General features: G+C 48.2%; 1 protein-coding gene across 1 annotated transcript in view; it reads right to left on the bottom strand.

Moving 5' to 3' along the window:
- Positions 1–25,844, bottom strand: part of LOC140108908 (retinol dehydrogenase 12-like) — a 40,433-nt gene that overhangs the window by 8,696 nt on the left and 5,893 nt on the right. Inside the window, exon 2 of the mRNA XM_072131992.1 lies at positions 1,181–1,420. Coding sequence (XP_071988093.1) covers positions 1,181–1,420 — 240 coding nt within the window. The remainder of the gene's footprint in view (positions 1–1,180; positions 1,421–25,844) is intronic.

Genomic DNA, 25,844 nt, shown 5'->3' with positions numbered 1-25,844 from the left:
GTCACATGTCACGGTGTAGTCTCTGAGCGCCATATATGTCACATGTCACGGTGTAGTCTCTGAGCGCCATATATGTCACATGTCACGGTGTAGTCTCTGAGCGCCATATATGTCACATGTCACGGTGTAGTCTCTGAGCGCCATATATGTCACATGTCACGGTGTAATCTCTGGGCACCATATAAGTCACATGTCACGGTGTAGTCTCTGAGCGCCATATAAGTCACATGTCACGGTGTAGTCTCTGAGCACCATATATGTCACATGTCACGGTGTAGTCTCTGAGCACCATATATGTCACATGTCACGGTGTAGTCTCTGAGCGCCATATATGTCACATGTCACGGTGTAGTCTCTGAGCGCCATATATGTCACATGTCACGGTGTAGTCTCTGAGCACCATATATGTCACATGTCTCGGTGTAGTCTCTGAGCGCCATACATGTCACATGTCACGGTGTAGTCTCTGAGCACCATATATGTCACATGTCACAGTGTAGTCTCTGAGTGCCATATGTCACATGTCACGGTGTAGTCTCTGAGCGCCATATATGTCACATGTCACGGTGTAATCTCTGGGCACCATATATGTCACATGTCACGGTGTAGTCTCTGAGCGCCATATATGTCACATGTCACGGTGTAGTCTCTGAGCGCCATATATGTCACATGTCACAGTGTAGTCTCTGAGCACCATATATGTCACATGTCACGGTGTAGTCTCTGAGTGCCATATGTCACATGTCACGGTGTAGTCTCTGAGCGCCATATATGTCACATGTCACGGTGTAGTCTATGAGCGCCATATGTCACATGTCTCGGTGTAGTCTCTGAGCGCCATATATGTCACATGTCACGGTGTAGTCTCTGAGCACCATATATGTCACATGTCACGGTGTAGTCTCTGAGCGCCATATATGTCACATGTCACGGTGTAGTCTCTGAGCGCCATATATGTCACATGTCACGGTGTAGTCTCTGAGTGCAATATATGTCACATGTCACGGTGTAGTCTCTGGGAGCCCATAGTGTCAAGGCGTAGACTCGTGCATTATGGTGTAGTGTTTGGGTACCACACGTGTCACTGTGAAGTGTCTGGGAGCCGTGCTTGTCTCAGTGTCAGTGCCACGTGTGTCTCTGTGTAGTCTCTGAGTGCCACGTGTGTGTCTCGGGGCAGTACCTGAGGCTCCAGCATTGTTGACTAAGATGTCCAGCCTCTTCTCCTCCCTCAGGATGCGTTCAGTGAAGGCTCGGACGGACGCCATGCTGCTGGTGTCCAGGATACTGAGGTGGACGTTCCGGTTTCCAGTCTCCTTCTTGATCTCATCCGTGGCTTTCTGTCCACGCTCGCGGCTGCGGCACGCCAGGATCACACGGGCGTTCCTCCTGGCAAAGTCCAATGCCACATGTTTCCCAATCCCTGATGGAGAGAGGAGGACACAGGGGGCCATCACCTGGTATCTCCGATGGGGGGCAGCATGATCTTTTCCATGATCAGACTTAGGCTGGTGTGTTTGAAAACGCAGACAAAGCCGCACCCACCGGGGCAGGCCGCGGCCCGATCGCATTGGAGTTTCTATGGAAACGCCTGCGATTGGGAACGAGCCACCGTTGTTTTGCATTAAATTGAGGGAGGCGGCTCCTCTCTGTGAGCCAATACCTCACCTAACCCCGCCCCTAAATGTTCACCACACCCCTTTTAACATATGTAAGCGATTAGGTCCGGGATCGTCGTCTCCTGGGGTAGACGGGCACCATTCACCAGCACACCAGTAACGTCACTTGCGCCACTTGGGTATAACGGACCGCAGACGGTTTTATTTGGCAGTAAAAACAAAATAAACAAAAACAGCAAAAATAAAGCCTCCGCCTCTCCGGCACTAACTACACATCGAGGTTACCTACCTCACCAGGTGCTGCCTACTGCCAGGCACCCCAAAAACTCACAGTAACAGGTCACTGCCACAGCTCCACAGGCCTCTGCCGTAGCCGCGCTCTTCCCCCGGTGGAGCCATTGTGCACCAGGTAGTTAGGCAGGACTTCCAGCTGGATGCTCATTAGTGGCAAAACACCCAGCTTTCCCACATCCATCCAGCCACACCCTCATTCTATACCCAAAATCTACTGTAGTGGCAGCTACCTCGCCACACATGATACACTCATACACTCAAGTAGGGTATTTTGGGGTGATGACTTGCCTGAGGCTCCCTATTATATATTTAATAGGGAGCCGTTCAGGAGAGAGACAAGCCGGCTCTTCTCAGTGAGTGCAGCCTAAAGATCCAGCTCACTAAGAAGAGCTAGAATTCCCATCACTAGTCTGAGCAGTGATGAATAGGAGGAGCTGCAGAAGGAGAGTTGTGACTCATTCTGCTCCTTCCTTATATCTGTCACTGAGATGGACTGTGAGAAGAAAGACACAGCGGGAGACGCCACAAGGACGGCAGGAGAGAGGAAGCATGGGGAGAGCACAGCTACACAGGGAGGGCCCTGATCACAAGAGCTTACAGTCTATGAGGATAAGGGGGTGACACAAGAGCTTACAGTCTATGAGGATGAGGGGGTGACACAAGAGCTTACAGTCTATGAGGATGAGGGGGGACACAAGAGCTTACAGTCTATGAGGATGAGGGGTGACACAAGAGCTTACAGTCTATGAGGATGAGGGGGTGACACAAGAGCTTACAGTCTATGAGGATGAGGGGGTGACACAAGAGCTTACAGTCTATGAGGATGAGGGGGGACACAAGAGCTTACAGTCTATGAGGATGAGGGGGCACAAGAGCTTACAGTCTATGAGGATGAGGGGGGACACAAGAGCTTACAGTCTATGAGGATGAGGGGGGACACAAGAGCTTACAGTCTATGAGGATGAGGGGGCACAAGAGCTTACAGTCTATGAGGATGAGGGGGTGACACAAGAGCTTACAGTCTATGAGGATGAGGGGGCACAAGAGCTTACAGTCTATGAGGATGAGGAGGACACAACAGCTTACAGTCTATAAGGATGAGGGGTGACACAAGAGCTTACAGTCTATGAGGATGAGGGGGGGACACAAGAGCTTACAGTCTATGAGGATGAGGGGGTGACACAAGAGCTTACAGTCTATGAGGATGAGGGGGTGACACAAGAGCTTACAGTCTATGAGGATGAGGGGGCACAAGAGCTTACAGTCTATGAGGATGAGGAGGACACAACAGCTTACAGTCTATGAGGATGAGGGGTGACACAAGAGCTTACAGTCTATGAGGATGAGGGGGGGGACACAAGAGCTTACAGTCTATGAGGATGAGGGGGTGACACAAGAGCTTACAGTCTATGAGGATGAGGGGGTGACACAAGAGCTTACAGTCTATGAGGATGAGGGGGTGACACAAGAGCTTACAGTCTATGAGGATGAGGGGGTGACACAAGAGCTTACAGTCTATGAGGATGAGGGGGTGACACAAGAGCTTACAGTCTATGAGGATGAGGGGGACACAAGAGCTTACAGTCTATGAGGATAAGGGGGAGACACAAGAGCTTACAGTCTATGAGGATGAGGGGGGACACAAGAGCTTACAGTCTATGAGGATGAGGGGGCACAAGAGCTTACAGTCTATGAGGATGAGGGGGTGACACAAGAGCTTACAGTCTATGAGGATGAGGGGGTGACACAAGAGCTTACAGTCTATGAGGATGAGGGGGGACACAAGAGCTTACAGTCTATGAGGATGAGGGGTGACACAAGAGCTTACAGTCTATGAGGATGAGGGGGCACAAGAGCTTACAGTCTATGAGGATGAGGGGGGGACACAAGAGCTTACAGTCTATGAGGATGAGGGGGGACACAAGAGCTTACAGTCTATGAGGATGAGGGGGCACAAGAGCTTACAGTCTATGAGGATGAGGGGGTGACACAAGAGCTTACAGTTTATGAGGATGAGGGGGCACAAGAGCTTACAGTCTATGAGGATGAGGAGGACACAACAGCTTACAGTCTATAAGGATGAGGGGTGACACAAGAGCTTACAGTCTATGAGGATGAGGGGGGGACACAAGAGCTTACAGTCTATGAGGATGAGGGGGTGACACAAGAGCTTACAGTCTATGAGGATGAGGGGGTGACACAAGAGCTTACAGTCTATGAGGATGAGGGGTCACAAGAGCTTACAGTCTATGAGGATGAGGAGGACACAACAGCTTACAGTCTATGAGGATGAGGGGTGACACAAGAGCTTACAGTCTATGAGGATGAGGGGGGGACACAAGAGCTTACAGTCTATGAGGATGAGGGGGTGACACAAGAGCTTACAGTCTATGAGGATGAGGGGGTGACACAAGAGCTTACAGTCTATGAGGATGAGGGGGTGACACAAGAGCTTACAGTCTATGAGGATGAGGGGGTGACACAAGAGCTTACAGTCTATGAGGATGAGGGGGTGACACAAGAGCTTACAGTCTATGAGGATGAGGGGGACACAAGAGCTTACAGTCTATGAGGATGAGGGGGAGACACAAGAGCTTACAGTCTATGAGGATGAGGGGGGACACAAGAGCTTACAGTCTATGAGGATGAGGGGGCACAAGAGCTTACAGTCTATGAGGATAAGGGGGTGACACAAGAGCTTACAGTCTATGAGGATGAGGGGGTGACACAAGAGCTTACAGTCTATGAGGATGAGGGGGTGACACAAGAGCTTACAGTCTATGAGGATGAGGGGGACACAAGAGCTTACAGTCTATGAGGATGAGGGGTGACACAAGAGCTTACAGTCTATGAGGATGAGGGGGGGACACAAGAGCTTACAGTCTATGAGGATGAGGAGGTGACACAAGAGCTTACAGTCTATGAGGATGAGGGGGGACACAAGAGCTTACAGTCTATGAGGATTAGGGGTGACACAAGAGCTTACAGTCTATGAGGATGAGGGGTGACACAAGAGCTTACAGTCTATGAGGATGAAGGGGTGACACGAGAGCTTACAGTCTATGAGGATGAAGGGGTGACACAAGAGCATACAGTCTATGAGGATGAGGGGGACACAAGAGCTTACAGTCTATGAGGATGAGGGGGAGACACAAGAGCATACAGTCTATGAGGATGAGGGGGTGACACAAGAGCTTACAGTCTATGAGGATGAGGAGGTGACACAAGAGCTTACAGTCTATGAGGATGAGGGGGGACACAAGAGCTTACAGTCTATGAGGATGAGGGGGGACACACAAGAGCTTACAGTCTATGAGGATGAGGGGGAGACACAAGAGCATACAGTCTATGAGGATGAGGGGGTGACACAAGAGCTTACAGTCTATGAGGATGAGGAGGTGACACAAGAGCTTACAGTCTATGAGGATGAGGGGGGACACAAGAGCTTACAGTCTATGAGGATGAGGGGGGACACACAAGAGCTTACAGTCTATGAGGATGAAGGGGTGACACGAGAGCTTACAGTCTATGAGGATGAAGGGGTGACACAAGAGCTTACAGTCTATGAGGATGAGGGGGACACAAGAGCTTACAGTCTATGAGGATGAGGGGGAGACACAAGAGCATACAGTCTATGAGGATGAGGGGGTGACACAAGAGCTTACAGTCTATGAGGATGAGGAGGTGACACAAGAGCTTACAGTCTATGAGGATGAGGGGGGACACAAGAGCTTACAGTCTATGAGGATGAGGGGGGACACACAAGAGCTTACAGTCTATGAGGATGAAGGGGTGACACGAGAGCTTACAGTCTATGAGGAAAGGGGGTGACACAAGAGCTTACAGTCTATGAGGATAAGGGGGTTACACGAGAGCTTACAGTCTATGAGGATGAGGGGGGACACAAGAGCTTACAGTCTATGAGGATGAGTGAGGATGCGGTGACACAAGAGCTTACAGTCTATGAGGATGAGGGGGGACACAAGAGCTTACAGTCTATGAGGATGAGGAGGAGACACAAGAGCTTACAGTCTATGAGGATGAGTGGGTGACACAAGAGCTTACAGTCTATGAGGATGAGGGGGGCACAAGAGCTTACAGTCTATGAGGATAAGGGGGGCACAAGAGCTTACAGTCTATGAGGATGAGGAGGACACAAGAGCTTACAGTCTATAAGGATGAGGGAGTGACACAAGAGCTTACAGTCTATGAGGATGAGGGAGGACACAAGAGCTTACAGTCTATGAGGATGAGGGGGCGACACAAGAGCTTACAGTCTATGAGGATGAGGGGGTGACACAAGAGCTTACAGTCTATGAGGATGAGGGGGACACAAGAGCTTACAGTCTATGAGGATGAGGAGGACACAAGAGCTTACAGTCTATAAGGATGAGGGAGTGACACAAGAGCTTACAGTCTATGAGGATGAGGGGGGAGACACAAGAGCTTACAGTCTATGAGGATTAGGGGAGGAAACAAGAGCTTACAGTCTATGAGAATGAGGGGGTGACACAAGAGCTTACAGTCTATGAGGATGAGGGGAGGACACAAGAGGTTACAGTCTATGAGGATGAGGGGTGACACATGAGCTTACAGTCTATGAGGATGGGGGGGGGCACAAGAGCTTACAGTCTATGAGGATGAGGGGGACACAAGAGCTTACAGTCTATGAGGATGAGGGGGTGACACAAGACCTTACAGTCTATGAGGATGAGGGGGTGATACAAGAGCTTACAGTCTATGAGGATGAGAGGGTGATACAAGAGCTTACAGTCTTTGAGGAAGAGGAGGTGACACAAGAGCTTACAGTCTATGAGGATAAGGAGGACACAAGAGCTTACAGTCTATGAGGATGAGGGGGTGACACAAGAGCTTACAGTCTATGAGGATGAGGGGGTGACACAAGAGCTTACAGTCTATGAGGATGAGGGGGTGACACAAGAGCTTACAGTCTATGAGGATGAGGGGGTGACACAAGAGCTTACAGTCTATGAGGATGAGGGGGGACACAAGAGCTTACAGTCAATGAGGATGAGGGGGTGACACAAGAGCTTACAGTTTATGAGGATAAGGGGGTGATACAAGAGCTTACAGTCTATGAGGATGAGTGGAGTGACACAAGAGCTTACAGTCTATGAGGATGAGGGGGTGACACAAGAGCTTACAGTCTATGAGGATGAGGGGGTGACACAAGAGCTTACAGTCTATGAGGATGAGGGGTGACACAAGAGCTTACAGTCTATGAGGATGAGGGTGACACAAGAGCTTAAAGTCTATGAGGATGAGGGGAGGACACAAGAGCTTACAGTCTATGAGGATGAGGGGAGTACACAAGAGCTTACAGTCCATGAGGATGAGGAGAGACACAAGAGCTTACAGTCTATGAGGATGAGGGAGGACACAAGAACTTACAGTCTATGAGGATGAGGGGTGACACAAGAGCTTACAGCCTATGAGGATGAGGGGAGGACACAAGAGCTTACAGTCTATGAGGATGAGGGGGGCACAAGAGCTTACAGTCTATGAGGATGAGGAGGTGACACAAGAGCTTACAGTCTATGAGGATGAGGGGGTGACACAAGAGCTTACAGTCTATGAGGATGAGGGGGTAACACAAGAACTTACAGTCTATGAGGATGAGGAGGACACAAGAGCTTACAGTCTATGAGGATGAGGAGGACACAAGAGCTTACAGTCTATGAGGATGAGGGGAGGACACAGGAGCTTACAGTCTATGAGGATGAGGGGGATACAAGAGTTTACAGTCTATAAGGATGAGGGGGTGACACAAGAGCTTACAGTCTATGAGGATGAGGGGGTGACACAAGAGCTTACAGTCTATGAGGATGAGGGGGATACAAGAGCTTACAGTCTATGAGGATGAGGGGGACACAAGACCTTACAGTCTATGAGGATGAGGGGGGACACAAGAGCTTACAGTCTATGAGGATGAGGGGGTGATACAAGAGCTTACAGTCTATGAGGATGAGGGGGGACACAAGAGCTTACAGTCTATGAGGATGAGGGGGGACACAAGAGCTTACAGTCTATGAGGATGAGGGGGGACACAAGAGCTTACAGTCTATGAGGATGAGGGGGGACACAAGAGCTTACAGTCTATGAGGATGAGGGGGGACACAAGAGCTTACAGTCTATGAGGATGAGGGGGTGACACAAGAGCTTACAGTCTATGAGGATGAGGGGGTGACACAAGAGCTTACAGTCTATGAGGATGAGGGGTGACACAAGAGCTTACAGTCTATGAGGATGAGGGGGTGACACAAGAGCTTACAGTCTATGAGGATGAGGGGGTGACACAAGAGCTTACAGTCTATAAGGATGAGGGGGCACAAGAGCTTACATTCTATGAGGATGAGGGAGACACAAGAGCTTACAGTCTATGAGGATGAGAGGGTGACACAAGAGCTTACAGTCTATGAGGATGAGGGGGTGACCCAAGAGCTTACAGTCTATGAGGATGAGGGGTGACACAAGAGCTTACAGTCTATGTGGATGAGGGGGGGGGGGCTCAAGAGCTTACAGTCTATGGGGATGAGGGGGGGGACACAAGAGCTTACAGTCTATGAGGATGAGGAGGACACAAGAGCTTACAGTCTATGAAGATGAGGGGGTGACACAAGAGCTTACAGTCTATGAGGATGAGAGGGTGACACAAGAGCTTACAGTCTATGAGGATGAGGGGGTGACACAAGAGCTTAGGGTCTATGAGGATGAGGAGAGGACACAAGAGCTTACAGTCTATGAGGATGAGGGGGTGACACAAGAGCTTACAGTCTATGAGGATGAGGGGGTGACACAAGAGCTTACAGTCTATGAGGATGAGGGGGACACAAGAGCTTACAGTCTATGAGGATGAGGGGGTGACACAAGAGCTTACAGTCTATGAGGATGAGGGGGACACAAGAGCTTACAGTCTATGAGGATGAGGGGGTGACACAAGAGCTTAGGGTCTATGAGGATGAGGAGAGGACACAAGAGCTTACAGTCTATGAGGATGAGGGGGTGACACAAGAGCTTACAGTCTATGAGGATGAGGGGGTGACACAAGAGCTTACAGTCTATGAGGATGAGGGGGACACAAGAGCTTACAGACTAGGAGGATGAGGGGGTGACACAAGAGCTTACAGTCTATGAGGATGAGGAGAGGACACAAGAGCTTACAGTCTATGAGGATGAGGGGGTGACACAAGAGCTTACAGTCTATGAGGATGAGGGGGTGACACAAGAGCTTACAGTCTATGAGGATGAGGGGGTGACACAAGAGCTTACAGTCTATAAGGATGAGGGGGCACAAGAGCTTACATTCTATGAGGATGAGGGAGACACAAGAGCTTACAGTCTATGAGGATGAGAGGGTGACACAAGAGCTTACAGTCTATGAGGATGAGGGGGTGACCCAAGAGCTTACAGTCTATGAGGATGAGGGGTGACACAAGAGCTTACAGTCTATGTGGATGAGGGGGGGGGGCTCAAGAGCTTACAGTCTATGGGGATGAGGGGGGGGACACAAGAGCTTACAGTCTATGAGGATGAGGAGGACACAAGAGCTTACAGTCTATGAGGATGAGGGGGTGACACAAGAGCTTACAGTCTATGAGGATGAGAGGGTGACACAAGAGCTTACAGTCTATGAGGATGAGGGGGTGACACAAGAGCTTAGGGTCTATGAGGATGAGGAGAGGACACAAGAGCTTACAGTCTATGAGGATGAGAGAGTGACACAGGAGCTTACAGTCTATGAGGATGAGGGGGGCACAAGAGCTTACAGTCTATGAGGATGAGGGGGGGGGCTCAAGAGCTTACAGTCTATGGGGATGAGGGGGGGACACAAGAGCTTACAGTCTATGAGGATGAGGAGGACACAAGAGCTTACAGTCTATGAGGATGAGGGGGTGACACAAGAGCTTACAGTCTATGAGGATGAGAGGGTGACACAAGAGCTTACAGTCTATGAGGATGAGGGGGTGACACAAGAGCTTAGGGTCTATGAGGATGAGGAGAGGACACAAGAGCTTACAGTCTATGAGGATGAGGGGGTGACACAAGAGCTTACAGTCTATGAGGATGAGGAGGGACACAAGAGCTTAATGTCTAGGAGGATAAGGGGGTGACATAAGAGCTTACAGTCTATGAGGATGAGGGGGGAGACACAAGAGCTTACAGTCTATGAGGATGAGGGAGTGACACAGGAGCTTACAGTCTATGAGGATGAGGGGGTGACACGAGAGCTTACAGTCTATGAGGATGAGGGGGGACACAAGAGCTTACAGTCTATGAGGATGAGGGGTGACACAAGAGCTTACAGTCTATGAGGATGAGGGAGTGACACAGGAGCTTACAGTCTATGAGGATGAGGGGGTGACACGAGAGCTTACAGTCTATGAGGATGAGGGGGGACACAAGAGCTTACAGTCTATGAGGATGAGTGAGGATGTGGTGACACAAGAGCTTACAGTCTATGAGGATGAGGGGGGCACAAGAGCTTACAGTCTATGAGGATAAGGGGGGCACAAGAGCTTACAGACTATGAGGATGAGGGAGGACACAAGAGCTTACAGTCTATGAGGATGAGGAGGACACAAGAGCTTACAGTCTATAAGGATGAGGGAGTGACACAAGAGCTTACAGTCTATGAGGATGAGGGAGTGACACAAGAGCTTACAGTCTATGAGGATGAGGGGTGACACAAGAGCTTACAGTCTATGTGGAGAAGGGGGGGGGGAACTCAAGAGCTTACAGTCTATGGGGATGAGGGGGGGACACAAGAGCTTACAGTCTATGAGGATGAGGAGGACACAAGAGCTTACAGTCTATGAGGATGAGGGGGTGACACGAGAGCTTACAGTCTATGAGGATGAGAGGGTGACACAAGAGCTTACAGTCTATGAGGATGAGGGGGTGACACAAGAGCTTAGGGTCTATGAGGATGAGGAGAGGACACAAGAGCTTACAGTCTATGAGGATGAGGGGGTGACACAAGAGCTTACAGTCTATGAGGATGAGGGGGTGACACAAGAGCTTACAGTCTATGAGGATGAGGGGGGACACAAGAGCTTACAGTCTAGGAGGATGAGGGGTGACATAAGAGCTTACAGTCTATGAGGATGAGGGGGGAGACACAAGAGCTTACAGTCTATGAGGATGAGGCAGTGACACAGGAGCTTACAGTCTATGAGGATGAGGGGGGACACAAGAGCTTACAGTCTAGGAGGATGAGGGGGTGACATAAGAGCTTACAGTCTATGAGGATGAGGGGGGAGACACAAGAGCTTACAGTCTATGAAGATGAGGGGGGCACAAGAGCTTACAGTCTATGAGGATGAGGGGGGCACAAGAGCTTACAGACTATGAGGATGAGGGGGGGACACAAGAGCTTACAGTCTATGAGGATGAGGAGGACACAAGAGCTTACAGTCTATGAGGATGAGGGGGTGACACAAGAGCTTACAGTCTATGAGGATGAGGAGGACACAAGAGCTTACAGTCTATGAGGGTGAGGGGTGACACAAGAGCTTACAGTCTATGAGGATGAGGAGGACACAAGAGCTTACAGTCTATGAGGATGAGGGAGTGACACAGGAGCTTACAGTCTATGAGGATGAGGGGGGCACAAGAGCTTACAGTCTATGAGGATGAGGGGGGACACAAGAGCTTACAGTCTAGGAGGATGAGGGGGTGACATAAGAGCTTACAGTCTATGAGGATGAGGGGGGAGACACAAGAGCTTACAGTCTATGAGGATGAGGGAGTGACACAGGACCTTACAGTCTATGAGGATGAGGGGGGCACAAGAGCTTACAGTCTATGAGGATGAGGGGGGCACAAGAGCTTACAGACTATGAGGATGAGGGGGGGACACAAGAGCTTACAGTCTATGAGGATGAGGAGGACACAAGAGCTTACAGTCTATGAGGATGAGGGGGTGACACAAGAGCTTACAGTCTATGAGGATGAGGGGGTGACACAAGAGCTTACAGTCTATAAGGATGAGGGGGCACAAGAGCTTACATTCTATGAGGATGAGGGAGACACAAGAGCTTACAGTCTATGAGGATGAGGGAGTGACACAGGAGCTTACAGTCTATGAGGATGAGGGGGGCACAAGAGCTTACAGTCTATGGGGATGAGCGGGGCACAAGAGCTTACAGACTATGAGGATGAGGGGGGGACACAAGAGCTTACAGTCTATGAGGATGAGGGGGGGGGCTCAAGAGCTTACAGTCTATGAGGATGAGGGGGGGACACAAGAGCTTACAGTCTATGAGGATGAGGAGGACACAAGAGCTTACAGTCTATGAGGATGAGGGGGGCACAAGAGCTTACAGTCTATGAGGATGAGGGGGGCACAAGAGCTTACAGGCTATGAGGATGAGGGGGTGGCACAAGAGCTTACAGACTATGAGGATGAGGGGGGGACACAAGAGCTTACAGACTATGAGGATGAGGGGGGGACACAAGAGCTTACAGTCTATGAGGATGAGGGGGGGGGGTTTAAGAGCTTACAATCTATGAGGATGAGGGGGGGGCACAAGAGCTTACAGTCTATGAGGATGAGGAGGACACAAGAGCTTACAGTCTATGAGGATGAGGGGGTGACACAAGAGCTTACAGTCTATGAGGATGAGGAGGACACAAGAGCTTACAGTCTATGAGGGTGAGGGGTGACACAAGAGCTTACAGTCTATGAGGATGAGGAGGACACAAGAGCTTACAGTCTATGAGGATGAGGGAGTGACACAGGAGCTTACAGTCTATGAGGATGAGGGGGGCACAAGAGCTTACAGTCTATGAGGATGAGGGGGGCACAAGAGCTTACAGACTATGAGGATGAGGGGGGGACACAAGAGCTTACAGTCTATGAGGATGAGGGGGGGGGTTTAAGAGCTTACAGTCTATGAGGATGAGGGGGGGACACAAGAGCTTACAGTCTATGAGGATGAGGAGGACACAAGAGCTTACAGTCTATGAGGATGAGGGGGGCACAAGAGCTTACAGTCTATGAGGATGAGGGGGGCACAAGAGCTTACAGACTATGAGGATGAGGGGGTGACACAAGAGCTTACAGTCTATGAGTATGAGGAGGACACAAGAGCTTACAGTCTATGAGGATGAGGGGGGGACACAAGAGCTTACAGTCTATGAGGATGAGGAAGACACAAGAGCTTACAGTCTATGAGGATGAGGGAGTAACACAGGAGCTTACAGTCTATGAGGATGAGAGGGGCACAAGAGCTTACAGTCTATGAGGATGAGGGTGGCACAAGAGTTTACAGACTATGAGGATGAGGGGGGGACACAAGAGCTTACAGTCTATGAGGATGAGGGGGGGGGGGGTTAAGAGCTTACAATCTATGAGGATGAGGGGGGGACACAAGAGCTTACAGTCTATGAGGATGAGGAGGACACAAGAGCTTACAGTGTATGAGGATGAGGGATGACACAAGAGCTTACAGTCTATGAGGATGAGGGGGTGACACAAGAGCTTACACTCTATGAGGATGAGGGGGTCACAAGAGCTTACAGTCTATGAGGATGAGGGGGGCACAAGAGCTTACAGTCTATGAGGATGAGGGGGGCACAAGAGCTTACAGACTATGAGGATGAGGGGGGGACACAAGAGCTTACAGTCTTTGGGGATGAGGAGGACACAAGAGCTTACAGTCTATGAGGATGAGGGGGGGACACAAGAGCTTACAGTCTATGAGGATGAGGAGGACACAAGAGCTTACAGTCTATGAGGATGAGGGGGGAGACACAAGAGCTTACAGTCTATGAGGATGAGGGAGTGACACAAGAGCTTACAGTCTATGAGGATGAGGGGGGCACAAGAGCTTACAGTCTATGAGGATGAGCGGGGCACAAGAGCTTACAGACTATGAGGATGAGGGGGGGACACAAGAGCTTACAGTCTATGAGGATGAGGAGGACACAAGAGCTTACAGTCTATGAGGATGAGGGGTGACACAAGAGCTTATAGCCTATGAGGATGAGGGGAGGACACAAGAGCTTACAGTCTATGAGGATGAGGGGGGCACAAGAGCTTACAGTCTATGAGGATGAGGAGGTGACACAAGAGCTTACAGTCTATGAGGATGAGGGGGTGACACAAGAGCTTACAGTCTATGAGGATGAGGAGGACACAAGAGCTTACAGTCTATGAGGGTGTGGAGGACACACGAGCTTACAGTCTATGAGGATGAGGGGAGGACACAGGAGTTTACAGTCTATGAGGATGAGGGGGATAAAAGAGTTTACAGTCTATATGGATGAGGGGGTGACACAAGAGCTTACAGTCTATGAGGATGAGGAGGACACAAGAGCTTACAGTCTATGAGGATGTGGAGGACACACGAGCTTACAGTCTATGAGGATGAGGGGAGGACACAGGAGTTTACAGTCTATGAGGATGAGGGGGATACAAGAGTTTACAGTCTATATGGATGAGGGGGTGACACAAGAGCTTACAGTCTATGAGGATGAGGGGGATACAAGAGCTTACAGTCTATGAGGATGAGGAGGAGACACAAGAGCTTACAGTCTATGAGGATGAGGGGGTGACACAAGAGCTTACAGTGTATGAGGATGAGGGGTGACACAAGAGCTTACAGTCTATGAGGATGAGGGGGTGACACAAGAGCTTACAGTCTATGAGGATGAGGGGGTGACACAAGAGCTTACAGTCTATGAGGATGAGGGGTGACACAAGAGCTTACAGTCTATGAGGATGAGGGGGTGACACAAGAGCTTACAGTCTATGAGGATGAGGGGGTGAAACAAGAGCTTACAGTCTATAAGGATGAGGGGGCAAAGAGCTTACATTCTATGAGGATGAGGGAGACACAAGAGCTTACAGTCTATGAGGATGAGAGGGTGACACAAGAGCTTACAGTCTATGAGGATAAGGGGGTGACCCAAGAGCTTACAGTCTATGAGGATGAGGGGTGACACAAGAGCTTACAGTCTATGTGGATGAGGGGGGGGGCTCAAGAGCTTACAGTCTATGGGGATGAGGGGTGGACACAAGAGCTTACAGTCTATGAGGATGAGGGGGTGACACAAGAGCTTACAGTCTATGAGGATGAGGGGGTGACACAAGAGCTTACAGTCTATGAGGATGAGGGGTGACACAAGAGCTTACAGTCTATGAGGATGAGGGGGTGACACAAGAGCTTACAGTCTATGAGGATGAGGGGGTGAAACAAGAGCTTACAGTCTATAAGGATGAGGGGGCAAAGAGCTTACATTCTATGAGGATGAGGGAGACACAAGAGCTTACAGTCTATGAGGATGAGAGGGTGACACAAGAGCTTACAGTCTATGAGGATAAGGGGGTGACCCAAGAGCTTACAGTCTATGAGGATGAGGGGTGACACAAGAGCTTACAGTCTATGTGGAAGAGGGGGGGGGCTCAAGAGCTTACAGTCTATGGGGATGAGGGGTGGACACAAGAGCTTACAGTCTATGAGGATGAGGAGGACACAAGAGCTTACAGTCTATGAGGATGAGGGGGTGACACAAGAGCTTACAGTCTATGAGGATGAGAGGGTGACACAAGAGCTTACAGTCTATGAGGATGAGGGGGTGACACAAGAGCTTAGGGTCTATGAGGATGAGGAGAGGACACAAGAGCTTACAGTCTATGAGGATGAGGGGGTGACACAAGAGCTTACAGTCTATGAGGATGAGGGGGTGACACAAGAGCTTACAGTCTATGAGGATGAGGGGGGAGACACAAGAGCTTACAGTCTATGAGGATGAGGGAGTGACATAAGAGCTTACAGTCTATGAGGATGAGGGGGGAGACACAAGAGCTTACAGTCTATGAGGATGAGGGAGTGACACAGAAGCTTACAGTCTATGAGGATGAGGGGGGCACAAGAGCTTACAGTCTATGAGGATGAGAGGGGACACAAGAGCTTACAGACTATGAGGATGAGGGGGGACACAAGAGCTTACAGTCTATGAGGATGAGGGGGGGGGGCTCAAGAGCTTACAATCTATGAGGATGAGGGGGGGACACAAGAGCTTACAGTCTATGAGGATGAGGGGAGGACACAAGAGCTTACAGTCTATGAGGATGAGGGGGTGACACAAGAGCTTACAGTGTATGAGGATGAGGGGGGCACAAGAGCTTACAGTCTATGAGGATGAGGGGGGCACAAGAGCTTACAGTCTATGAGGATGAGGGGGGCACAAAAGCTTACAGACTATGAGGATGAGGGGGGGACACAAGAGCTTACAGTCTATGAGGATGAGGAGGACACAAGAGCTTACAGTCTATGAGGATGAGGGGGACACACAAGAGCTTACAGTCTATGAGGATGAGGGGGGGACACAAGAGCTTACAGTCTATGAGGATGAGGAGGACACAAGAGCTTACAGTCTAGGAGGATGAGGGGGTGACATAACAGCTTACAGTCTATGAGGATGAGGGGGGAGACACAAGAGCTTACAGTCTATGAGGATGAGGGAGTGACACAGGAGCTTACAGTCTATGAGGATGAGGGGGGCACAAGAGCTTACAGTCTATAAAGATGAGGGGGGCACAAGAGCTTACAGACTATGAGGATGAGGGGGGGACACAAGAGCTTACAGTCTATGAGGGTGAGGAGGACACAAGAGCTTACAGTCTATGAGGATGAGGGGGGGACACAAGAGCTTACAGTCTATGAGGATGAGGAGGACACAAGAGCTTACAGTCTATGAGGATGAGGGAGTGACACAGGAGCTTATAGTCTATGAGGATGAGGGGGGCACAAGAGCTTACAGTCTATGAGGATGAGGGGGGCTCAAGAGCTTACAATCTATGAGGATGAGGGGGGGACACAAGAGCTTACAGTCTATGAGGATGAGAAGGACACAAGAGCTTACAGTCTATGAGGATGAGGGAGTGACACAGGAGCTTACAGTCTATGAGGATGAGGGGGGCACAAGAGCTTACAGTCTATGAGGATGAGGGGGGCACAAGAGCTTACAGTCTATGAGGATGAGGGGGGGACACAAGAGCTTACAGTCTATGAGGATGAGGAGGACACAAGAGCTTACAGTCTATGAGGATGAGGGAGTGACACAGGAGCTTACAGTCTATGAGGATGAGGGGGACACAAGAGCTTACAGTCTATGAGGATGAGGGGGGCACAAGAGCTTACAGACTATGAGGATGAGGGGGGGACACAAGAGCTTACAGTCTATGAGGATGAGGAGGACACAAGAGCTTACAGTCTATGAGGATGAGGGGGGGACACAAGAGCTTACAGTCTATGAGGATGAGGAGGACACAAGAGCTTACAGTCTATGAGGATGAGGGAGTGACACAGGAGCTTACAGTCTATGAGGATGAGGGGGGACACAAGAGATTACAAACTATGAGGATGAGGGTGACACAAGAGCTTACAGTCTATGAGGATGAGGGGGTGACACAAGAGCTTACAGTCTATGAGGATGAGGGGGTGACATAAGAGCTTACAGTCTATTAGGATGAGGGGGTGACACAAGAGCTTACAGTCTATGAGGATGAGGGGGGACACAAGAGCTTACAGTCTATGAGGATGAGAGGGTGACACAAGAGCTTACAGTTTATGAGGATGAGGGGGCACAAGAGCTAACAGTCTATGAGGATGAGGGATGACACAAGAGCTTACAGTCTATGAGGATGGGGGGGTGACACAAGAGCTTACAGTCTATGAGGATGAGGGGGTGACACAAGAGATTACAGTCTATGAGGATGGGGGGGCACAAGAGCTTACAGTCTATGAGGATGGGGGGGCACAAGAGCTTACAGTCTATGAGGATGAGGGGGTGACACAAGAGCTTACAGTCTATGAGGATGAGGAGGTGACACAAGAGCTTACAGTCTATGAGGATGAGGGGGTGACACAAGAGCTTACAGTCTATGAGGATGAGGGGGGCACAAGAGCTTACAGTCTATGAGGATGAGGGGGTGACACAAGAGCTTACAGTCTATGAGGAAGAGGAGGGACACATGAGCTTACAGTCTATGAGGATGAGGGGGGGACACAAGAGCTTACAGTCTATGAGGATGAGGGGGACACAAGAGCTTACAGTCTATGAGGATGAGGGATGACACAAAAGCTTACAGTCTATGAGGATGAGGGGGAGACACAAGAGCTTACAGTCTATGAGGATGAGAGGGGCACAAGAGCTTACAGTCCATGAGGATGAGGGGAGGACACAAGAGCATACATTCTATGAGGGTGAGGGGTGACACAAGAGCTTACAGTCTATGAGGAAGAGGAGGGAAACAAGAGCTTACAGTCTATGAGGATGAGGGGGTGACACAAGAGCTTACAGTCTATGAGGATGAGGGGTGACACAAGAGCTTATAGTCCATGAGGATGAGGGGTGACACAAGAGCTTACAGTCTATGAGGAAGAGGAGGGAAACAAGAGCTTACAGTCTATGAGGATGAGGGGAGACACAAGAGCTTACAGTCTATGAGGGTGAGGGGTGACACAAGAGCTTACAGTCTATGAGGAAGAGGAGGGAAACAAGAGCTTACAGTCTATGAGGATGAGGGGGTGACACAAGAGCTTACAGTCTATGAGGATGAGGGGTGACACAAGAGCTTATAGTCCATGAGGATGAGGGGTGACACAAGAGCTTACAGTCTATGAGGATGAGGGGGCACAAGAGCTTACAGTCCATGAGGATGAGGGTGACACAAGAGCTTACAGTCTATGAGGGTGAGGGGTGACACAAGAGCTTACAGTCTATGAGGATGAGGGGGGGACACAAGAGCTTATAGTCTATGAGGATGAGGGTGACACAAGAGCTTACAGTCTATGAGGATGAGGGGTGACACAAGAGCTTACAGTCTATGAGAATGAGGAGGACACAAGAGCTTACAGTCTATGAGGATAAGGGGGGACACAAGAGCTTACAGTCTATGAGGATGAGGGGGGGGACACAAGAGCTTATAGTCTATGAGGATGAGGGTGACACAAGAGCTTACAGTCTATGAGGATGAGGGGTGACACAAGAGCTTACAGTCTATGAGAATGAGGAGGACACAAGAGCTTACAGTCTATGAGGATGAGGGGTGACACAAGAGCTTACAGTCTATGAGAATGAGGAGGACACAAGAGCTTACAGTCTATGAGGATAAGGGGGGACACAAGAGCTTACAGTCTATGAGGATGAAGGGGTGACACAAGAGCTTACAGTCTATGAGGATGAGGGGGTGACACAAGAGCTTACAGTCTATGAGGATGAGGGGTGACACAAGAGCTTATAGTCCATGAGGATGAGGGGTGACACAAGAGCTTACAGTCTATAAGGATGAGGGGGCACAAGAGCTTACAGTCCATGAGGATGAGGGTGACACAAGAGCTTACAGTCTATGAGGGTGAGGAGGACACAAGAGCTTACAGTCTATGAGGATGAGGGGGGACACAAGAGCTTACAGTCTATGAGGATGAGGGGAGGACACAAGAGCTTACAGTCTATGAGGATGAGGGGGGGACACAAGAGCTTATAGTCTATGAGGATGAGGGGGGGACACAAGAGCTTACAGTCTATGAGGATGAGGGGGGGACACAAGAGCTTATAGTCTATGAGGATGAGGGTGACACAAGAGCTTACAGTCTATGAGGATGAGGGGTGACACAAGAGCTTACAGTCTATGAGAATGAGGAGGACACAAGAGCTTACAGTCTATGAGGATAAGGGGGGACACAAGAGCTTACAGTCTATGAGGATGAGGGGGGGGACACAAGAGCTTATAGTCTATGAGGATGAGGGTGACACAAGAGCTTACAGTCTATGAGGATGAGGGGTGACACAAGAGCTTACAGTCTATGAGAATGAGGAGGACACAAGAGCTTACAGTCTATGAGGATGAGGGGTGACACAAGAGCTTACAGTCTATGAGAATGAGGAGGACACAAGAGCTTACAGTCTATGAGGATAAGGGGGAACACAAGAGCTTACAGTCTATGAGGATGAAGGGGTGACACAAGAGGTTACAGTCTATGAGGATGAGGAGGTGACACAAGAGCTTACAGTCTATGAGGATGAGGGGAGGACACAAGAGCTTACAGTCTATGAAGATGAGGGGGAGGACACAGGAGCTTACAGTCTATGAGGATGAGGGGGTGACACAAGAGCTTACAGTCTATGAGGATGAGGGGGTGAGACAAGAGCCTACAGTCTATGAGGATGAGGGGAGGACACAAGAGCTTACAGTCTATGAGGATGAGGGGGAGACACAAGAGCTTACACTCTATGAGGATGAGGGGGCACAAGAGCTTACAGTCTATGAGGATGAGGGGGTGACACAAGAGCTTACAGTCTATGAGGATGAGGGGGGACACAAGAGCTTACAGTCTATGAGGATGAGGGGGAGACACAAGAGCTTACAGTCTATGAGGATGAGGGTGACACAAGAGCTTACAGTCTATGAGCAGGAGGGATGACACAAGAGCTTACAGTCTATGAGGATAAGGGGGTGACACAAGAGCTTACAGTCTATGAGGATGAGGGGGTGACACAAGAGCTTACAGTCTATGAGGATGAGGGTTGACACAAGAGCTTACAGTCTATGAGGATGAGGAGGACAAAAGAGCTTACAGTCTATAAGGATGAGGGGGTGACACAAGAGCTTACAGTCTATGAGGATGAGGGTTGACACAAGAGCTTACAGTCTATGAGGATGAGGGGGACACAAGAGCTTACAGTCTATGAGGATGAGGGGGTGACACAAGAGCTTACAGTCTATGAGGATGAGGGGTGACACAAGAGCTTACAGTCTATGAGGATGAGGGGGTGATACAAGAGCTTACAGTCTATGAGGATGAGAGGGTGACACAAGAGCTTACAGTCTATGAGGATTAGGGGGGACACAAGAGCTTACAGTCTATGAGGATGAGGAGGTGACACAAGAGCTTACAGTCTATGAGGATGAGGGGGGGACACAAGAGCTTACAGTCTATGAGGATGAGGGGGTGACACAAGAGCTTACAGCCTATGAGGATGAGGAGGTGACACAAGAGCTTACAGTCTATGAGGATGAGGAGGTGACACAAGAGCTTACAATCTATGAGGATGATGGGGGGACACAAGAGCTTACAGTCTATGAGGATGAGGGGGTGACACAAGAGCTTACAGTCTATGAGGATGAGGGGGGGACACAAGAGCTTACAGTCTATGAGGATGAGGGGGGACACAAGAGCTTACAGTCTATGAGGATGAGGGGGAGACACAAGAGCTTACAGTCTATGAGGATGAGGGGGGACACAAGAGCTTACAGTCTATGAGGATGAGGGGGAGACACAAGAGCTTACAGTCTATGAGGATGAGGGTGACACAAGAGCTTACAGTCTATGAGCATGAGGGATGACACAAGAGCTTACAGTCTATGAGGATGAGGGGGAGACACAAGAGCTTACAGTCTATGAGGATGAGAGTGACACAAGAGCTTACAGTCTATGAGGATGAGGGTGACACAAGAGCTTACAGTCTATGAGCATGAGGGATGACACAAGAGCTTACAGTCTATGAGGATCAGGGGGAACACAAGAGCTTACAGTCTATGAGGATGAGGAGGACACAAGAGCTTACAGTCTATAAGGATGAGGGGGTGACACAAGAGCTTACAGTCTATGAGGATGAGGGTTGACACAAGAGCTTACAGTCTATGAGGATGAGGGGGACACAAGAGCTTACAGTCTATGAGGATGAGGGGGTGACACAAGAGCTTACAGTCTATGAGGATGAGGGGTGACACAAGAGCTTACAGTCTATGAGGATGAGGGGGTGATACAAGAGCTTACAGTCTATGAGGATGAGGGTGACACAAGAGCTTACAGTCTATGAGGATTAGGGGGGACACAAGAGCTTACAGTCTATGAGGATGAGGAGGACACAAGAGCTTACAGTCTATAAGGATGAGGGGGTGACACAAGACCTTACAGTCTATGAGGATGAGGGGTGACACAAGAGCTTACAGTCTATGAGGATGAGGGGGACACAAGAGCTTACAGTCTATGAGGATGAGGGGGTGACACAAGAGCTTACAGTCTATGAGGATGAGGGGTGACACAAGAGCTTTCAGTCTATGAGGATGAGGGGGTGATACAAGAGCTTACAGTCTATGAGGATGAGGGGGTGACACAAGAGCTTACAGTCTATGAGGATTAGGGGGGACACAAGAGCTTACAGTCTATGAGGATGAGGGGGGACACAAGAGCTTACAGTCTATGAGGATGAGGGGGTGACACAAGAGCTTACAGTCTATGCGGATGAGGAGAGGACACAAGAGCTTACAGTCTATGAGGATGAGGGGGACACAAGAGCTTACAGTCTATGAGGATGAGGGGGTGACACAAGAGCTTAAAGTCTATGAGGATGAGGAGAGGACACAAGAGCTTACAGTCTATGAGGATGAGGGGGACACAAGAGCTTACAGTCTATGAGGATGAGGGGGACATAAGGGCTTATAGTCTATGAGGATGAGGGGGTGACACAGGAGCTTACAGTCTATGAGGATGAGGAGGACACAAGAGCTTACAGTCTATGAGGATGAGGGAGTGACACAAGAGCTTACAGTCTATGAGGATGAGGGGTGACACAAGAGCTTACAGTCTATGAGGATGAGGGGGTGACACAAGAGCTTACAGTCTATGAGGATGAGGAGGACACAAGAGCTTACAGTCTATGAGGATGAGGGGTGACACAAGAGCTTACAGTCTATGAGGATGAGGAGGACACAAGAGCTTACAGTCTATGAGGATGAGGGGGTGACACAAGAGCTTAAAGTCTATGAGGGTTAGGAGAGGACACAAGAGCTTACAGTCTATGAGGATGAGGGGGACACAAGAGCTTACAGTCTATGAGGATGAGGGGGACATAAGAGCTTATAGTCTATGAGGATGAGGGGGTGACACAGGAGCTTACAGTCTATGAGGAGGACACAAGAGCTTACAGTCTATGAGGATGAGGGAGTGACACAAGAGCTTACAGTCTATGAGGATGAGGGGTGACACAAGAGCTTACAGTCTATGAGGATGAGGGGTGACACAAGAGCTTACAGTCTATGAGGATGAGGGGAGGACACAAGAGCTTACAGTCTATGAGGATGAGGGGGTGACACAAGGGCTTACAGTCTATGAGGATGAGGGGTGACACAAGAGCTTGAGGGGGGGGGGGAAGAAGCCGGGAGCTTACAATATATCTGAAATGCTGCGCTTAGCTTCCGGATGCAGCACGGCTTAGTATGCCTCCTCCCTGCCTATTCACAGGGCTGGAGCAGTGGAAAAATGTAAGCCACCATAAGAAAAGCAGCAAGTGAGGCAGAGTTATCCTGCTGGATACATGTATACTGCATTGTATAACTACAGTCTCATACTTGTCAGAATATCATACTGCAATGTATAACTGCAGTCTCATACTTGTCAGAATATTATACTGCAATGTATAACTGCAGCAGCATACTTGTCAGAATATTATACTGCAATGTATAACTGCAGCAGCATACTTGTCAGAATATTATACTGCAATGTATAACTGCAGTCTCATACTTGTCAGAATATTATACTGCAATGTATAACTGCAGCAGCATACTTGTCAGAATATTATACTGCAATGTATAACTGCAGCAGCATACTTGTCAGAATATTATACTGTAATGTATAACTGTAGTCGCATACTTGTCAGAATATTATACTGCAATGTATAACTGCAGCAGCATACTTGTCAGAATATTATACTGCAATGTATAACTGCAGCAGCATACTTGTCAGAATATTATACTGCAATGTATAACTGCAGCAGCATACTTGTCAGAATATTATACTGCAATGTATAACTGCAGTCTCATACTTGTCAGAATATTATACTGCAATGTATAACTGCAGCAGCATACTTGTCAGAATATTATACTGCAATGTATAACTGCAGCAGCATACTTGTCAGAATATTATACCGCAATGTATAACTGCAGCATACTTGTCAGAATATTATACTGCAATGTATAACTGCAGCAGCATACTTGTCAGAATATTATACCGCAATGTATAACTGCAGCAGCATACTTGTCAGAATATTATACTGCAATGTATAACTGCAGCAGCATACTTGTCAGAATATTATACTGCAATGTATAACTGCAGCAGCATACTTGTCAGAATATTATACCGCAATGTATAACTGCAGCAGCATACTTGTCAGAATATTATACTGCAATGTATAACTGCAGCAGCATACTTGTCATAATATTATACTGCAATGTATAACTGCAGCATACTTGTCAGAATATTATACTGCAATGTATAACTGCAGCAGCATACTTGTCAGAATATTATACCGCAATGTATAACTGCAGCAGCATACTTGTCAGAATATTATACTGCAATGTATAACTGCAGCAGCATACTAGTCAGAGTATTACACTGCAATGTATAACTGCAGCAGCATACTTGTCAGAATATTATACCGCAATGTATAACTGCAGCAGCATACTTGTCAGAATATTATACCGCAATGTATTACTGCAGCAGCATACTTGTCAGAATATTATACTGCAATGTATAACTGCAGCAGCATACTTGTCAGAATATTATACTGCAATGTATAACTGCAGCAGCATACTTGTCAGAATATTATACTGCAATGTATAACTGCAGCAGCATACTTGTCAGAATATTACACTGCAATGTATAACTGCAGCAGCATACTTGTCAGAATATTATACTGCAATGTATAACTGCAGCGTACTTGTCAGAATATTATACTGCAATGTATAACTGCAGCAGCATACTTGTCAGAATATTATACTGCAATGTATAACTGCAGCAGCATACTTGTCAGAATATTATACTGCAATGTATAACTGCAGCAGCATACTTGTTAGAATATTATACTGCAATGTATAACTGCAGTCTCATACTTGTCAGAATATTATACTGCAATGTATAACTGCAGAAGCATACTTGTCAGAATATTATACTGCAATGTATAACTGCAGCAGCATACTTGTCAGAATATTATACTGCAATGTATAACTGCAGCAGCATACTTGTCAGAATATTACACTGCAATGTATAACTGCAGCAGCATACTTGTCAGAATATTATACTGCAATGTATAACTGCAGCAGCATACTTGTCAGAATATTATACTGCAATGTATAACGGCAGCAGCATACTTTCAGAATATTATACTGCAATGTATAACTGCAGCATACTTGTCAGAATATTATACTGCAATGTATAACTGCAGCAGCATACTTGTCAGAATATTATACTGCAATGTATAACTGCAGCAGCATACTTGTCAGAATATTATGCTGCAATGTATAACTGCAGCAGCATACTTGTCAGAATATTACACTGCAATGTATAACTGCAGCAGCATACTTGTCAGAATATTATACTGCAATGTATAACTGCAGCGTACTTGTCAGAATATTATACTGCAATGTATAACTGCAGCAGCATACTTGTCAGAATATTATACTGCAATGTATAACTGCAGCAGCATACTTGTCAGAATATTATACTGCAATGTATAACTGCAGCAGCATACTTGTTAGAATATTATACTGCAATGTATAACTGCAGTCTCATACTTGTCAGAATATTATACTGCAATGTATAACTGCAGCAGCATACTTGTCAGAATATCACACTGCAATGTATAACTGCAGCAGCATACTTGTCAGAATATTATACTGCAATGTATAACTGCAGCAGCATACTTGTCAGAATATTATACTACAATGTATAACTGCAGCAGCATACTTGTCAGAATATTATACTGCAATGTATAACTGCAGCAGCATACTTGTCAGAATATTATACTTCAATGTATAACTGCAGCAGCATACTTGTCAGAATATTATACTACAATGTATAACTGCAGCAGCATACTTGTCAGAATATTATACTGCAATGTATA

This window comes from Engystomops pustulosus, unplaced genomic scaffold, assembly GCF_040894005.1.
Source record: "Engystomops pustulosus unplaced genomic scaffold, aEngPut4.maternal MAT_SCAFFOLD_195, whole genome shotgun sequence".
In the NCBI taxonomy this organism is placed as follows: Eukaryota; Metazoa; Chordata; class Amphibia; order Anura; family Leptodactylidae; genus Engystomops; species Engystomops pustulosus.
Note: the sequence above shows the minus strand (reverse complement) of the source record. Positions and strands in the feature narration are given on the sequence as shown.